Source organism: Alosa pseudoharengus, unplaced genomic scaffold (assembly GCF_046254945.1).
Source record: "Alosa pseudoharengus isolate Yale_2024_CS ecotype anadromous, Long Island Sound unplaced genomic scaffold, YU_APseudo_1.1 YU_APseudo_1.1_scf_5, whole genome shotgun sequence".
Lineage (NCBI taxonomy): Eukaryota > Metazoa > Chordata > Actinopteri > Clupeiformes > Clupeidae > Alosa > Alosa pseudoharengus.
In genome coordinates, this window is record NW_027468837.1 from 27,458,962 (window position 1) to 27,477,103 (window position 18,142).

Consider the following 18,142-nt stretch of genomic DNA (forward strand, 5'->3'; position numbering starts at 1 on the left):
CTGTTCCGTTCCATCCTTTTCTCCACATTGCTTATTCTCTTTTCTTCTTCCTTCTCACTCACGCCTTGTGCTATCTCTTCTCTGTGCTACTACATTTTTTACAACCCCATCAAAAGAAACCTGCCACAAATCTGCCAAACATGCTGCAAAACTGTTGAACACCCTTTAGATTGTCACACTTCTATGAAAGAATAGTTCCTTAGCTTTAGATTTGACGTATAGCTTTACAAGTGACAATCACATCATCAAAGCTTCATATGTGCATCCTTCTTAAAGTTCTTGTTCTGTCGGAGGACCCGAATACTGAGGATGTAGAGTGAAGGGTAAGAATCTCCTTACCCCCTTACTCTCATGTGTGTGTTGAATAACATTAAATTCTAACCCCACACCCATATCAAATACTCCCCCACACCCATATCAAGCACAGCTATCTGTGTGAAAGCTGACAGGGAGTCAGGGGTGTGTATGTGTGTGTGTGTGTGTGCGCTGCTCTGCTGCACTGGGATGGGCATGAGCACCTCTGATGAGGGAGAGGAGGCAGGTGGAAGAACATGTGCCCTCTTCAGGGGCTGGTGGAGGGGGGGGGGGAGGGCATTGAGGGAGGTGGTGGCGGTGTAGCATTGGTACTGGAGGCCTTTAGGGATTGTGTGGGTGCACACTGGCATGTTTACCAAGCATGCAACCCCCTCCTCTCTCTCTGCCTCTCTCTCTTCTCTCTCTCTCACATAAACACACACACACACACACACACACACACACTCACTCACTCACTCACACTCTCTCTCTCTCTCCTCTGCTCTCTCCCTGCCTCTCTCTCTCACACTCACTCTCTCTCTCTCTCCGCTGTGTCACTCCTGCCAGTCTGCACTGAAGGAATGACAGATCGGGCTGACGTCCAGACAGAGAGGAATGCAGACCGAGAGTGATGAAGGGAGGGAGGGAGGGAGTGCGAGAGGGAGGGGGAGAGAAAGAGGGAGAAAGATGAAGTATGAAACAATGTGTGATTCAGGCGACTGGATACTTTCCCAGCAACACATTGTGATTCAAGAGAAGGAGAATTGGCCGCTTAACGGAGGTGTTTTTTTCCTAGAGGTTAAAGTCTATTTTTATTTCTCTATCTATCAGTCAGGACTTAAAGAGTCCCATCAAAAAGGTCCCAACTCACCCATCCCCCTAGTCTAGGCACTTTCCCACCCCTCCCTCCTCCACTCTCACACAGGATGTGACATTTCAGGCCATTCAGGAAGTCACTTTGCATCATAAAGCTGTTGCCAGGCAACCCCCCAGAGTGTGGATATTCTGTGATAACACAGCCATGACAGATTCCAGAGCCTGTGCAACTTTAAGTTGGGGGGGGGGGGGGGTGCAGCTTTCGTAAGTAAGGAGGTGGGCTGAGAAGACATAGACATGGGCCTTTTAGCGCTTTCAAAGAAGGCAGCAAGTTGTTGCTTGTCAGTCATGTGACAGAGGTGATCAAAAGTCACCAGCAGCTTCTGGAACATGTCAGGCAACAAGTTCATTTGATCTTTTCTCTGCTAATTACAGATGCCCTGAATGTCTCTCAGAAAAAATGCAATTACCCTCTAGACTTCAGTTAATTAAGTCAAGACTGTAAGATGACCCGGGGGGACAAAGAGGCTCTCCAGAGGGAGTGCTGCTGATGACTTTGACTGTTGGGGAGAAAAAAGACATAAAACTGGACATTGCTGGCTGAGACAAGAACTTATGTGAACAACCCTTTCCCCTCCTTAGTCAGAGTTCTGTCTTTCACTCGGCTGAAGGCTCATTGGTCCAACTCCTGCAGCGCAATCCTTCAGTGTTGGCTCCGCCCCCTCCCAAGTAGCCATCCCACAATGCCCTGCGGTCTCGCAGCGGCCTGCCGGCGAGCTCTCGCGGCGGGGAAGGCATTTGGAGATTGAAGAGTGCCTTTCTGGCGCAGAGCGAGTCCGGTGTGGAGAATGGCAATGACCGCGTGCTTTGTGCTGGTCCGAGGCCCTGAAAGCCTCAGGCCTGGGGTGGCGCCCCTCTCGCTCTGTTTCACGGCTGAACAGGAGCAGAATAGCAGCATGAAATGAAAAGAGGAGAAAATAAAGGAAAGGAAAAAGAGAGGGGGTGTAAAAGAAAGGACAGAGAGAGAGAGACGGACAGACCAGGAGAAAGAAGGGAAGAAGGGTGGCAAAGGGGCTTTCTAGCCAAAAGACGGCACCGCAGGGCTAACCCTTGTGCGCGTAGTCATGGAGACCTGCCCATCAATCACAGGACGTATAACATTCCGGGTCTCCCGCCTGCTGAAGGTTATGGGTGGCTCCTCCCGTCACCGCAAAGGGTCACGCCTGAAAACTCAAACTCCCATGATCCTCGGTCATCCTTGTTTGAGGAAGCTCGGGAGGTTGTGAAGGGGGTATGTTTGTAGTCCTGAGCAAATATGTGCTCTCCAATCAGCAGTGACAGCGCTGGGCCTTTGTGTGGCTGAGACGGCACGTCTGGCTGGCATTATCCACGGGTCAGCGCCAGTCAGTCAACAGCCGTGACGGACAGACAGGGGGATGGATGGTCACTGTGGCGGCACGGAGGTCCCAGAGTAGCCGTCAGATGGCCAAAGAGTCGCCGCTCAACAGCTCAACACCAAGGTCACTGCAGCGAAACCAAACGCTCTGGGCCAGGAGCCATTCTGGACCTTTCCAGACCTTTCGTTTTGGGGACCGTGGAAATGACCGTGTCCAGAGAGATTTTTTGACTGAGGGGGATTGTGAGGATTGAGTTGGATTGGAATAATGTGGGGTGGGGAGTGGTGGTGGCGGGGGGGGGGGTGTTGCGTGAGGTCATTATAGACAGTTTTGGAACAGCGAGGACGTTGTTTGGTTCCATCTTGTTTTGCATCACAAGGCTGTTTCCTTGTGGACTTTAGCTGAACATCAGCGACAAAAACGTCAGCACCGCTTCTCTGTGTCTATAGTTATCTAATTGACGTTTGAATGAGGGGAGATTAGTCACAGATCAGTGTAAAATTCTCTATTAGTTCTGCTATGTTTTGGCATTAATTAAAGACACAGGAAATACTACAAAACTGAAGTGCATAATTTAAGCATCTTCTCAGACAGAACCAGGTCGCCACGCTTATCTTGTGCCTTTAGAGTCTGGCACGCAGACAGAAGATAAACCTTTGCCGGTTGTATTAGCAACGGCCTGCGGAGGAAGTTGCCTCTTTTTGGCTCATTTCCAAACAGTCACAAGGGATCTAACCCTGTAGTGTGTGTGTGTGTGTGTGTGTGTGTGTGTGTGGACAACTGTCTCATTGCACCCAACACCCGTAGCTTGCAGATATAAAATCTAATTCTTGATAATGTTGAATTACATGAGAATGAGAATCACATGAGTCAATCATATCTGTTTGTCTCTTCATCTCTCTCTCCTGTGTCCTATTCTATTGGGGAACATTTTATTCTTGTCTAGCATGGCAAAAGACAAAACATCTTTTGTTTTTTAACACACCTTTTTAACCCTGCCACTGAAGTCTCCTGGAGTTCACACAACCGTATGAGAAAGTTGCATGACCCAGGTTGTGATTGGTAAGTGGTGCAGGAGTGATAAGCCACACAAAAGCAGCAGCACCATTAGGCATCTAAAACATGCCCCGGCCCTGAGACCACACCTTAGTTCTCACTTGCCTGTGACTCTGACTCTGTGGGCGCGGAGGGGGCTGGATGGTGCTGTTTGCTCTCTTGCCTTTGGATTTGTCTATGTGTGTTTTGGGGGATGTGGTGGGTGTTTGTGTGTGTGAGAGAGAGCGAAAGAGAGAGAGAGTGTGTGTGTGTGTATCTACGTGTGTGTTTGCATGCTTACATGTTTGTTTGTGTAGGTGTGAAGACACAGAGACACACACACACACACACACACACACACACACATACACACATATACATACACACAGATTTCTGTGAGTGTGAGTGAGATGGGGGTATCACCATGTCCTCTGCTTGTCTGCTCCTGAGTTGCGCTGACTCGAGTCTTTAACCTGCGGTGGTGGTCGATGGCCGCCGCCTCCTGACCCCGGGAGAGATGGTCCAGGCTGAAAAAAGGTCGCGACCTTTATTGACGGAGTCATTATTCCCTCTGCTGCTCCCTCCCCCCTTTCTCCCCATTGATTCCACTGGCAGTGAAAGGGGTCCTTTGTTAAGGAGAGAGATATTCAGTTGTCTTAGGAAGGATGGGGGTTTAAATGGGCGCTCTGTGCTGAGGTTTATCAACCTTTATGTGACTGCTGGCGAGTTTGTCCAATTGTTTTTGATTCCAGGGAAACATTTTGACAGTGTAGCAAAATCAGTAATTACAACTGGCAAAATAATTGATTCATTTGTGTATTGGTCTTTTTTTGAGTTGCTAGAAAAGAAAAATAAACAACAAGCATTTGCTCAATATTTTACTTCTGAGGTCTTTTGGAAAGATTGTTTAAATGACAAGAGGAGAGCTCTATGTGACTGGCTGTGGGTTTAGCATCTCCTAGTTCTCCACATCCTCACTGCCTTGATTTAAATAGCAGCGCCTGATGGAAGTTTCCATTGCTTTATACTTTCAATTAGAGGTACCCAGACAGGGCAGTGTTTCAGATGTCTGAATAGCAGATAAATTGGGAGGAATCCTCAAACGTTCTCTAATATCGGCTCGGAGTATTTTTATCCCCTCGCCAGACAAAAGAGGTATTTATAAGCACTCTGCCAAAGCAACAGCCGGGCACACAGTCAAGTCTGATGGGAAACCAGCCTCACATGATCACATGATCACACTCAGAGCATGAAACAACAGATCCTGCATTTCACTCAGGCACGAAACTTAAGACACTGACCCTCTGTGTTTCATGCTCCAGTCCACCTTTCGGTCCTCTCCATTCTCTTTATTGACCATAAAGCGTAAAGAAAACCCACACCACAAGAGTCTTGACTGGAGAAGAGGGGGGGGGTGTTGTTCCTTCTAGTGATATACTGTCCAGTTACAGGTCAGTTTGACCCCTTATTTTACTCACTGGGCCCTGCTCTTATTTCACCTCTGAAACGGCTGATTAGGTCAGGCACACTAGAGGGAGATTAGCGTGCCGAGTGACCCCTGCAGGGTCGAGAGGGAGGAGGTCACCACAGGAGAAGGTGAGATCAGATATGGGGTCCAGCACCTCTCTGAACTTCAAATTTAAAAGTGCTTTATTAGCATGACTTTGAGTACAGTATTACCAAAGCTAATGTTACAAATGACACAGTATCACTAAAGAAAGAAAATAGAAATACAGCAATGTAGTATAACCATGAATGAACACAGAATAAACTCTCTCTTTCTCTTTCTCTCTCTCTCTCTCTCTCTCTCTCTCTCTCTCTCTCTCTCTCTCTCATACTCACTCTTTCTCTCATACTCTCTTTCTTTCTCTCTCTTCCCATCTCTATGTATTTTTCTGCTCAATGTTCCATCTCAGGGCGAGGTATTCTTTAATACACCATCTCTCTCTTTCTTTCTTTCTCTCTCTCTCTCTCTCTCTCTCTCTGTCTGTGTGCTTCATGAGCGGTTTTCCTCCCTGTGGAGGTTGGTGACGGCTCCTAGTGGCTCTCGCTGAGCTGTCAGATGCTGGCTCAGCTCCAGGCCCTAACTCCTCATTTCCTGCCCGTCACACTCCATCTCTCGGCCCATACACTATCTCACATGCTCCCTACCACACACACACACACACACACACACACAATACTGACTGACTAACTCTCTCTTTCTCTGTATCTCTTACACAATAAGATTTTGCCATAAGCTGTGCATTATACCATGAGATCCCCACCACACACACACCCAAACACACACACAGACTGTGGGATAAGATTTATATATACACACTGTCTCTAAATCTAAATGGCATTCAATCTCTGCCACACGCACTCTCTGCCATATGTCCTCTTGAGCATATAATCTCAGGTTCACATATGTATCCTCACTCTCACACACACACTTACACACGCTCTCTCTCTCTCACACACACACACACACACACGCCTGACTACTCTGGTCTCATGCATTCTGTATTGTACACATACTTTCACACATGAACTTTTAAACTTGTGAAGTCTGTCTCTCCCTATCTATCACACACACACACACACCCACACACACACACACACACACACACACACACACACTTCTCTACCAGTCTTGCACAATCACATTCACACGCACACATACATTTTAGCGTATCATATGTCACATATTGACCGCATACCACTATGGAGTACACTCCCAATTCCCATCCACCCTTGTACACATCTACATACAGTCACACACATTCATACATTTAATTTTACACTTATGCTCCATTGCACTGAGGAGTCATGCCTTGACAATCAGTTGTTGTTTGTGGTATCAGATTACTGCCTAGATGATTGTAGACGCTGATTGGAGTGGAAAATGTCTCTGTGGAAGCTCACTGTCTAAAAATATGAAAAACAAGAATGTTGAGTGACAGAATAAATTGTATTATTATTTATTTAATTTATTCTTTTTCCTCCCTGTCTCTTCCTACTTCCCACCTATATGCCCCCCCCCTCTCTCTCTCTCTCCCTCTCCCTCCCTCTCTCTCTCTCTCTCTCTCTCTCTCTCTCTCTCTCTCTCTCTCTCTCTCTCTCAGCCTATTCTAAACCAGGCCGGCCTCCCTCAGGGCCCATCCGACCAGAAGGTTGTCGTGGTGACTGTGGATAACTGTGACACATCTGTGGCACTGAGATTCGGTCACGTGATTGGGAACTACTCCTGCTCAGCCCAAGGCAGCCAATCAGGATCTAAGAAGTAAGGACTAGGATGTATTTTTCCCCCTTGTCTGTTTTGAGAATGCTGCACATCAAAATGTTTTTTTTAGGAGGGGGGGGGGGGGTGGTTGTTGGATGAGGAAAGAAACAACTCCACGTTTGCATGTGTACTCCAGGAGGTGGTTAGCTTTTATCAGTTGCTGTTTTCCTCATAGTAAAGCCTCAATTCTTGACAGTCAGACACTGAATTCACCTGAGCCTCATGTTTGTATAAAAAAAAAAAAACGTTTCCTTTTTCCTCCATGCTCATCAATATCACAGTCTTCACAATGATCCATGCACTGACATGACATTGCTGTCTGCCTCGCTGTGTGTGTGTGTGTGTGTCTGTCTGTGTGTGTCTGTCTGTGTTTGTGTGCAGATCTTTAGACCTGACGGGTCCTCTGCTGCTGGGTGGGGTCCCCACACTACCCGAGGACTTCCCCATTCAGAACAGGCAGTTTGTAGGCTGCATGAAGGATCTGCGCATAGACAACCGCCACATCGACATGGCCAGCTTCATCGCCAACAACGGCACACTGCCAGGTGAGGGGCTGCTGACTGGACAGGCAGTGTTTGGATAGAACCTTCCAGAACATGATCTACTGGACAGTGTTCCATCCTCCCTGAGAGAATTATACAACAGCTTCTGTAGAACACACACATCCCTTTGATGTGCAATATGGCCACTGATGTGTGAAATGTGTATATATAGTTGGCATCCATCTAATAAGACTCCCAGGGATCGGTTTCATAAAAGACACGTCACAGCTGACAATTTGACAATGTGGATAGTTGCCTGTGGCTAATATATAACGTGAATATTTAAACAACCTTTACTCAGGGATCTTTAATTGGGGCCCATGAGTGGTCACTGGTCAGGGGATCTTTACTTGGGGCCCATAAGTGTGGTCACTGGTCAGGGGATCTTTACTTTGGGCCCATAAGCGTGGTCACTGGTCAGGAATGTAAATGTCCACGGTGCTCTGTGTGTCCCAGGCTGCTCGGCCAAGAGGCACTTCTGCAACACCAGCCCCTGCCTGAACGGAGGCACCTGCGTCAACTTGTGGGGTTCCTACAGCTGTGACTGCCCCCTAGGCTTCGGAGGACGCAACTGCGAGAAAGGTGAGCATGAGCACACACACACACACACACACACACACACAGACTCATGTCTTTATGGGGTCACACACACATCAGCACATAGACAGAGTCTGACTTTGAAGGGGGATAGGGGGCGTGTATCTTAGAAAGTAGTGTGATTATCCAGTGACTCATGCAAGTATAAGTAATCTGGAAAGACCAGACCAATGTCTGGCTCAGACATTTCCCCAGATATGAGTGTGAAGCCATCCCATTCCCTTCACCTCTGACCTGACCTCAACCCTGCCGATAAGACAGAGTCAGTAAAAAGGGCTTTTAGCATTGAAAAGTCTCTGGTGGAAGTATCGGCAGTGAGGCGAGGTTTATGTAAGGAGATGAACTGTAATCATGAGCAGACCCCCAGGGGAGGACTTTCTGACGCCAAAAGAAATTGGATTTTTATTGTGGCTGATTTATAATATTAGAGGTTAAGCCCTGCTGCAGATCACTATGTATGTATACACACACACACACACACACACACACACACACACACACACACACACAGGGACACACATGGTGGTGGTAAAGAAAAGCTTCCTACCCCTTGCTGGGTTTTCATTACAGTGAATGCAATGTGTGTGTGTGTGTGACGTGTTTACAAATCTGCTAGAATGCGCCTCTCTGCAAAATCGCTGATAGGCTGTGTCAAGGAATTTGATGTCAGTTGTACCAGAATACATACTGATTCTTTTTGTGTGATTGCAGTATTACAGCAGTTATTTATTAGACTTATTAATTAAGCATTCAATTATATTGTTAATTTAAACTTGATAACCTCACTAATAATGACTTTGTGAATATGGTGTGAAGGTGGGGGTGTCTAGAGAGTTCCTTTCTCAGTTTGCTGACAATGAACAGAGAAACCTCACACTGACAACCTCACCCCCTCCCCCCAACACACACACACACACACACACACACACACACACACACACACACACACACACACACACACACACACACACACACACACACACACACACACACACACACACCATCCAAAAGGAGAGATGGAGTCTTTCAGTGGTAGACAGAGAGAAATGGTTGGGGAAACAGTGAAGGAGGCAGAGGTGAGAGACTGAGAAAGGGAGTGTGAGAAGGAGGAGGGGGAGTGGAAAGAGGGATGCATAGAGGAGTTGCTGGAGCGGGGGATGAAGTGGGGAGGAGGAATAGAGGAAAAAAGGTGGAATAATGGAAGAGAGAGAGGGAGAAGAGAGACTAACCGCCCATGAGCTGCTCGTCTTCAAGGACAAGAATTGAGGAGGAGGAGGAGGAGGAGGAAGATTGCAAGTGAACGTTTCTTTGGCCCAGTCACACTCTCTCACTCGATCTCACTGTCTTGGGTTCACACCTACACTGTGCCTTTCACATCCTCTTTATCTTTCTCTGTGCCTGTTTGTCTCTTTCTCTCTTTCTTCCCTCATCTCTCTCTCTCTCTCTCTCTCTCTCTCTCTCTCTCTCTCTCTCTCTCTCTCTCTCTGTTCATCAGTTACTCCACACACTCGTTTGCTTTGAAAGACGGCACTGGAAAACATGGAGGCATAGGGGGGTGCGGGATGCATACAAACTTGCCGAGAAAGAACTTCAAAGCCTCCTCTCTCTCTTTTTTATTTATTTATTTATTTATTTGTTATTTCCTTGCGCTCCAACCCAGACTCCTCTCCTCTTTTCCTCCAGTCAGAGACTCTGCTGTATGTGCGCTCTCATACCACGCCAGATAAAAGTCCCAGTCGGAGCGCAAGCTTCCCCGGAGACTTCCCACTCGTGCCCCTGTGTAGGCTCTTCAGGGAGATGTTTCACATGGAACATCACATCGCACGCGTCAGTCTCCTGCATGTCTGAGTGGAGACGACGCCTCCGAGTGTTTACCTCAAGCCAATCACACGCCGTCTTTCACGCGCCATTTGAGGGGTTTTTAATTATTGATTGGCAGTGAGGTTCCTCTGTGTTTTGGGCTGTGTTGTTTTTGTGTTGCGTAGTACAGAGACTGACAGAACAGGATATGAAATTGGGAAAGCATTTTAGCTGTGTGTGTGTGTGTGTGTGTGTGTGTGTGTGTGTGTGTGTGTGTGTAAATGTGTCAGTGTGCAAGCGGATCTCTGTATTGATATGTGACAGGAAAAAAGACAGGTGGCTTACTCAGAATAATTACTAGAGATCACCCCCCCCCCCCCCCCCCCCCCCCAATTTCATAGGACCTTAGGTGTGAATAAAGCTCGTCTTTATTCACACACACTCACTCTCTCTCACACACACTCTTCTTATCCATTCTTTCAGTCTGTGACTCACCTAAAGTCCAGCTGTATGGTGCTCTGTTTGTGATTGTTTTATTTATTGGTTCTGCTGGTGCTCTGTGCTCTCTGAACTTCTCTGAGGTGTGAAGGTGAACTCGTGTCACCATAGCGGTGGCGTGTCATGACAAGCAGTCACCTGTACGCGGTATCAGATGATGCGTGGCTTGTTCTGTCTCTGGTTCCAACATTCCCCCCCCCCTATCTCTCTTAAAAAAAATCCAACTCTGTTCTCTCTTGTCTGATTCATGCAGTGATGCCAAATGCACAGCGTTTCCAGGGAAACAGCCTGTTGCTGTGGAGCAATTTGGCGGTGTCTGTGACGTTGCCATGGCAGCTCGAGATCATGTTCCGAACCCGGGAACCGAGCTCGACCCTCTTGCACCTGACAGCGGGTCAGCACCACAACCTGACTCTGCAGGTGAGACACACACACACACACAAACACACACACACACACACACACACACAAACACACACACACGCTCTCTTTAGGGTAAGCCAGCTTCACAATAACATGATGAGGTGACTCATGCCCAACTCACACCTGTAGGAGATCCAAACACCCACACTATTTAAACACAGACATCACATACACACGCCGACACACACACAAACACATACACTCATATTATTCACACACACACACACACACACACACACACACACACACCCTCTTCACAGTAGACCGGCATCACTGTGTTATACTACTCTTGAGCTGATGTTACATGCACTTTTCACACGTGCAGCAGTTCCCAAATTGCATCCCACAGACAATACACACACACACACACACACACACACACACCTGATGTTTAATTTGACCCCCTAAGCAACCCCTCTCCCACACGCATTTGCACACATACACGCCACACACTGAGCAACCTGTCTGAAGTTCATTCTGTTTAACCTCATACCCCAGCTGCATGTCTAACCCCTAGCAGCCGCTGTCTAGTAGAGGCTCCCCTGTTGCTACTGAACTCTTTGGCAGCCATCTGCCATCTGTGAACACCTTGGATGAAACAAAGCTGAAAGTAGCCCATTCTCCCAGTCATCCAGCACACTCTGGCTGGGCCAACATGTGTAGCTGGGCTTTCCCCCTCCCTTCATCTTCCCATGGGTCTCTCCTGTACTCTACACTCAGCATCAGTGTCACTCAAAGCACACCCAAACCACACCTGTGCCATAGCTAGAAGAGAGCGCCATCTGTTGGCGTGGTGGAGAACAGCGTGTGCTTTTAATATTTTATGTGTAGAACAAAGGCAACCAAATTACAAGCTGTTCTCATTGTTGAAAGAGGCTGAGCAGCAGGGCAGACGTTACCATAGCTACATATTATATTATAGTATGGAGAGTCAATGGAGACTGAGTTTTTCTGCAAATTTCTGGCTTGGGAGTTTCTAATCATTGACTTTGAACACCATGAGCAAAGTGAAATGCTTGTGTTTCTCTGTGTGTATGTTTGGTGTGTGTTTGTTGGGGTTAGTTACATTTACTACAGCTCATTCTTACATGTGTTCTCTCCTCCATCTCTCATCTCCTGTCTTCCAATCACCCTCTGTACTCCATCTCTTTCTCTCTGCACTTCTGTCTCCATCTCTTTCTCTCTGCTTTTCTCTGTACTCCATCTCTTTCTCTCTGCACTTCTGTCTCCATCTCTTTCTCTCTGCACTTCTCTGCACTCCTCCTCTCATCTCTTTCTGTTACTGCTCACTCCTCTCTGTGCTGATTCCCCCCTCCCGCCCCCTCTTTCTGTCTCTCTCAGCTGCGGGAGGGCAGACTGCAGCTGCTGGTGCAGCGTGGCGAGGACTCCGGGCTGTCTCGTCTTGATGATGTCACGGTGAATGACGGGGACTGGCACCACGCCCAGGTTGAGCTGCGGGGGGCTGCTGGAGGAGGAACTGGACGCCACAGGCTCGTTCTGACCTTTGACCACGGCCTCTACACAGTAAGACACACACACACACACACACACACACACACACACACAGATATGCCTATATTGATGTATGGACACCGTTTATCCATGCACACAGACTCATCCATGTTCACATACTCATACACACCTACATATGTGTGTACCTACCTGCAGAGACACACAAATAGGATATAACATACACTGTTGAGCCAAACACACACACTCCTCCACAATATGTAATAAACCTATTGTGTAGCTTACCAAGGCAGGGCTAGGTGGCTTCAGTATGACACTATTCTATGACACTATGCTAACTATTATTGATTATTGATTAGATGCCAGATGATCTAGATAGTTCCTCTAACCCTCATAGTATTTCTGTTTAAGATATACATAGCAGAGATGTTAAATCCTAGTGCTGTTGGTAGGGCATTCAACAAATCAACAACCAAGCCTATTCACCATCAAAAACAAAATCACCAACAAAGCAATCTTTGTGGGCAAAAAAACACATCACCAACAGAACAACCGTCAAGAGCATTTCACTGGGGTTATCAAGCAGTCACCTTCCTTCATCAGCGTTTGGTTGGAATAATAACATTCTATAATAAGAGCAGCTGGACCAGGCCCAGAGTGGTATGGGTGAGCAGCGATGAGATGCCCGTGTGGAGATGCCACTCATCTCCGTGGAGCCCAGTGCCATCTGCGGCTACCCGCTGGTGGATGTAAATACGGCACAAGGGTGGGCATATGGAGGGGCATGCCACACTACACGACAAGGAGATCAAACAGTGTGTGTGCGCGTGTGTGTGTGTGCGTGCATGTTTTGTGTTACTTTATGTGTGCACGCAATGAGATGTGTATGTATGTGTGTATGTGTGTATGTATGATTGTGAGAAGCCTGTGTGTGTGTGTGTGTGTGTGTGTGTGTGTGTGTGTGTGTGTGTGTGTGTGTGTGTGTGTGTGTGTGTGTGTGTGTGTGAGCGTGAGCGTGAGCGTGTGCCCTACTCGTTGCCCATCTGTTATGTTCAGAGATTACATACGTGTCACTGATGACATAATAAAGAAAATGGGAAAGGAAACTCGTATGTAATTAACTACAGAATTAGTCAGGCTAGAGTCTGACCGTACATTTATTCTATAGTGTTGTGTAAAGGTGTTTCTTGAGGTCTGTTTCTGTAGTGTGTCTGAGAGTGTTAGTGCCATTTTGTGCACCAGTAAGCAATAGTAAAACAAACAGAAGCCTAGGGCTGTACTTATTGTACATATTGCGTGTTTTTTGGGTCTGTGCTTTCCTTTAGCTCAGTATGGAGGTAATGTGTGTGTGTGTGTGTATAAGATGTGGTGCTTTGTGACATCCTCTAGGCCAGTATGGAGGTGGACAACAAGCTGAAGGGGGCCAAACTGAAGACGCTGAGTGTGGGGGGCTTCACTGGGAACAACGGCAAAGTGTTGCAGGGATTCCGTGGCTGCATTCAGGTGCCCTACTTTTCCTCCCTTTACATACACACACACACACACACACACACACACACACACACACCAGCTAGTGCTACCACACTCTTTCACTGTGTACCTAACAAGCCTGTGTGCTTCACAATGAGATTTTGAGATGTAATCTTTGTATTGTGTGTGATCTATATGGTAGTGGTATTGTAACAGTAATGTATTGATTGCATCACTTTTTCCCAGCTAGGGAAAGGGTTAGATGTAGCTGTTGTTCTGTTTCTTCTTCTGACGGTCTCCTCTGGTCTCCTCAGGGTCTGCGTATAGGGGACGGCCCCAGCAGCATGGTGTCGCTGAGTCTGTCTCAGGCCCGGCGGGTCAACGTGGAGTCGGGCTGCAATGTGCCAGACCCCTGCCTGTCCAACCCTTGCCCAGCCAACAGCTACTGCAGCGACGATTGGGACTCCTACTCCTGCACCTGCCACACAGGTGTGTGTGTGTGTGTGTGTGTGTGTGTGTGTGTGTGTGTGTGTGTGTGTGTGTGTGTGTGTGTGTGTGTGTGTGTGTGTGTGTGTGTGTGTGTGTGTGTGTGTGTGTGTGTGTGTGTGTGTGTGTGTGTGTGTGTGTGTGTGTGTGTGTGTGTGTGTGTGTGTGTGTGTGTGTGTGTGTGCTGGACCTAATCATCATTTTTTCTAATGCAAATGTCACAGAAACCTCAGCGAGCAGAACTATATCATAAGAGGGCAACATGGTAGAGCGTATCATTATATTGTGAATAACCTCATTGCCATCTTCCTTGTGCACAAACCAAGCTTCATTCCTTCACTGCTGACAGATAATGGATGCAGGCATAGATGCTGTGTTCCTCCATGCTTGTTGGGGTGAATATCGTATCTTGATCTAGAATGCGGACTAGTTTGAATCACTCACCCTGGCCTAATTGTGTCCCCCTCGCAGGTTACTATGGCACCAACTGCACTGACGCATGCATGCTGAACCCCTGCGAGCACCAATCAGCTTGCACCAGGAAGCCAAGCTCCTCCCACGGCTATGTGTGCGACTGCCCCAGCAACTACTTTGGCCAGTACTGCGAGAAAAAGTAAGTAGCATTCTGATGGAAACAGATCACATACCCCAGATGCCTCTAGGGTTGAATAGGGGTATTTACAAATAGAGTTCACTAATAAACAGTTACTTATCACATCGTGTAAGCTTGAGTTAGTACCTGCAGGGCTAGGTGTTTACGATCAGTTAGGATTTGAACACTCTCTTCAAAGTTGTAGATCTGGTCCTGACATCAAAGCAGATTCTGGCTCTCATCCAGTCCCAATCCAGCCCAGTATCACCTGAGGAGTGTTCGCATGTGCTGAATTTGGATGAAGTCAATGTTTTTTTTTTTTTTTTTTTGTCCAATTTTAAATGGAAACCCCTTGGTCCAGTGTGCATATTTATTTACCAAGACCTACCTCCATAGACTGCCTGTGTGCATTCACAAACATTCACAGTGAATTCAAACCAAATGGGACAAGCTGTCTGAAAAGGCAAAGGTTTGCCTTTGTTTTCTATTTCCTCACTTCGGGTTAGGCCATCTCAGAGAGCTGTGTCATTCAGTCATTGCTTTGATATGCTCCTGTGTAGATGTCTTGCGATAGGAACCCACACTAGTGAAGTATCGGTATCAGGAGTGGCGGTGACAGTGCCTTGCCTTCCGTGTGGCCTGACTTCAACAGCAGAATTCCTAACTCTTGACATCACATAGTAATTAGTCACGTTACGGCCCTGCTGGCCTTGTGAAGGTGTCAGGCACAGGAGAAGAGAGGGTTCTTTCAGCGGCCAACTCCCAGACGATGTAGAGATGCTTCTCAGATGTCATGGCTGCTCCAGGCTGCACTCCCATCAGACGTGAAGTGGATGTTAGTCATGGAGGATAATATGACTGTATTCTACCAGCGTTTGGTCATTTGCCATAGGGATTATGTGTCAGTGAAATGCCTGTGATAGTAATATTCTCTGTCTCTGTGTGTGTGTGTGTCTCTCTCTCTCTCTCTCTCTCTGTGTGTGTGTGTGTGTGTGTGTGTGTGTGTGCTTGCACGTGCGTGGTCAGGACTGACCTGCCATGCCCTAGAGGTTGGTGGGGTCATAAGACATGTGGACCATGTGACTGCCAAACAGACAAGGGCTTCGATGCTGACTGCAACAAGACCAGTGGGGAATGCCGCTGCAAGGTAAGACACACACAAACACACACACATACATATATATATATAAACTCACAGAGAGTGAAGTGTACTGCAACTGATTTTTACATCCTTTTTCTCTCTCCTTTCACCTAATCTTCATGTTCTATCCATCCTCCATATATATTTCCCTCCCTCCTGTCCCCACTCTCTCTCTTTCTCTTTCTCTTTCATCTGCTACCCGCTCTCTCTGTCTCTTCCTCCTCCTCCACCTCTCCTCAGGATAACCATTACCGGCCACTGGGCAGTGACGTGTGTCTGCTGTGCGACTGCTACCCGGTGGGCTCCTTCTCGCGTGCGTGCGATCGGGAGAGCGGCCAGTGCCAGTGCAAAGCCGGTGTCATCGGGCGCCAGTGCGACCGCTGCGACAACCCCTTCGCCGAGGTCTCTGCCAATGGCTGCGAAGGTCAGGACTCGCCGACCCCCCCCCACTGGCCATGACATTACACCCGCAGGGATTCATTCAAAATGCACTCAGCTCTCCACCCACCTGCTGGGCTGGGTGGCTAGAGGATGATAAAGGCAGACGCTCACACAGTGGCCTCCAGCGTTTAAGCTCCTCTGATAAGGCCATCGATTGCTTTGTCTCTGATTAGCCTGTAGACTGATTGAGCCATTTCCTTTCTTGTGTGAGATTTTGCACTCTGAATCAGATTTGTTCCATTTGGTATGCTGCATTTTTCTCATCAGTTGATTGACCTCTCTCTCTCCCCATGTCTCTCTCTCCCTCTCTCTTGCTCTCTGTCTCTCCCTCTCTCTCCCCATGTCTCTCTTTCCCTCTCTCTGCCCATGTCTCTCTTTCCCTCTCTTGCTCTCGGTCTCTCTCTCTCTCCCTCGTCACCCCCCCCCCGCTCCCTCTTTCTTTCTCTTTCTGTCTTTCTCTCTTCCCTCTTCCAGTGATCTATGACAGCTGTCCCCAGGCCATCGAGGCGGGGATCTGGTGGCCCAGGACCAAGTTTGGCCTCCCTGCCGCAGTGCCCTGTCCCAAGGGCTCCGTGGGTACGACTCTCCTCCTCACCTACTCTCCGCAACGTCCCCATTTCATCCCTCATCTCTCTCATCGCTCACAACTGCCATGTCTCTCCCTCTCAGCACTCTCTCTCTCTCTCTCTCTCTCTCTCTCTCTCTCTCTCTCTCCCTCCCTCTCTCCCTCTCCCTCTGTTGTGGGGATTAAACAACCTTTAATCTTTCTGTCAAAGTCTTTCAAAGTCTCTTTCTTTCTCTCTCTGTCTATGTCTTGGTTTAATCCAGTTGAAGCGCTATCTGTCTGACTGTAGTACATGTGGTGCTGCCAGAGATCTTCTGGTTGATAACATGTCTCATGTCCCTCTCTCAGGCACAGCCATTCGTCACTGTGATGAGCACAAAGGCTGGCTGCCTCCCAACCTCTTCAACTGCACCTCGGTCACCTTCACCAAACTCAAGACACTGGTGAGTATCTTTAACTGAAATATTCCTGTACAATATACCCCCCCACACACACTCTCTTTCTCACACACACACACACACACACACACACACACACACACACACACACACACACACAGACAGTAGTCTATAGACCTGATCACACATACCCAGGGGATGACCGCTATCTTGCTTGTTCAACATTGGTTGAAACATACACAATGTCTGACAGTAGAATGTCATTGCCGGCACAGGCTAATGCTAACCGCTAACCCTCCCCCTCTCTCGCTGCTCTCAGGCGGATCGTCTAACCCGTAACTCGTCCCTGCTGGAGTCGTCGGAGGTGCAGCGCATGGCCACACAGCTGGCCAACGCCACGCGCCACACCCGCAGTTACTACGGCAGCGACGTGAAGGTGGCGTACCGGCTGACCCAGAGCCTGCTGCTGCACGAGAATAGCCAGCAGGGCTTCAGCCTGGCCGCCACGCAGGACGTGCACTTCAACGAGGTACCACTCAACAATACAGCTACCACAGTAATGCAGTGTGCAGAACAGCACAACTAGGAGGGGAGAAGCAAAGAAGGGCACAGACTGACACTACAGTGTCTTGGAATATATTTCTTGATAAGAATGATCATATATTGTGAAATGTAGTAGATATCTAGCTGTGGTTTTACTCTTGTAGTAGATATCTAGCTGTGGTTTTACTCTCTTACTCTTTTCTTTTATCGCTTACTTTTTCCTTCCTCTCTCTCTCTTTCTCCCTCTCTTTCTTTCTTTCTTTCTTGCTTCCTTTCTCTCTTTCTCTCTCTCTCTCTCTCTCTCTCTCTCTCTCTCTCTCTCTCTCTCTCTCTCTCTCCCTCTCTCTCTCTCTCTCTCTCTCTCTCTCT

General features: G+C 47.9%; 1 protein-coding gene across 1 annotated transcript in view; it reads left to right on the forward strand.

Annotated features, from left to right (window-relative positions):
* celsr2 (cadherin, EGF LAG seven-pass G-type receptor 2) overlaps positions 1–18,142 on the forward strand; it is a 67,188-nt gene that overhangs the window by 38,175 nt on the left and 10,871 nt on the right. Inside the window, exons 6-18 of the mRNA XM_076269205.1 lie at positions 6,650–6,807; positions 7,189–7,352; positions 7,806–7,931; positions 10,498–10,664; positions 12,009–12,191; positions 13,527–13,640; positions 13,922–14,096; positions 14,565–14,706; positions 15,712–15,832; positions 16,067–16,250; positions 16,742–16,843; positions 17,181–17,275; positions 17,550–17,759. Of these exons, the coding sequence (XP_076125320.1) occupies positions 6,650–6,807; positions 7,189–7,352; positions 7,806–7,931; positions 10,498–10,664; positions 12,009–12,191; positions 13,527–13,640; positions 13,922–14,096; positions 14,565–14,706; positions 15,712–15,832; positions 16,067–16,250; positions 16,742–16,843; positions 17,181–17,275; positions 17,550–17,759 (1,941 nt within the window). The remainder of the gene's footprint in view (positions 1–6,649; positions 6,808–7,188; positions 7,353–7,805; positions 7,932–10,497; positions 10,665–12,008; positions 12,192–13,526; positions 13,641–13,921; positions 14,097–14,564; positions 14,707–15,711; positions 15,833–16,066; positions 16,251–16,741; positions 16,844–17,180; positions 17,276–17,549; positions 17,760–18,142) is intronic.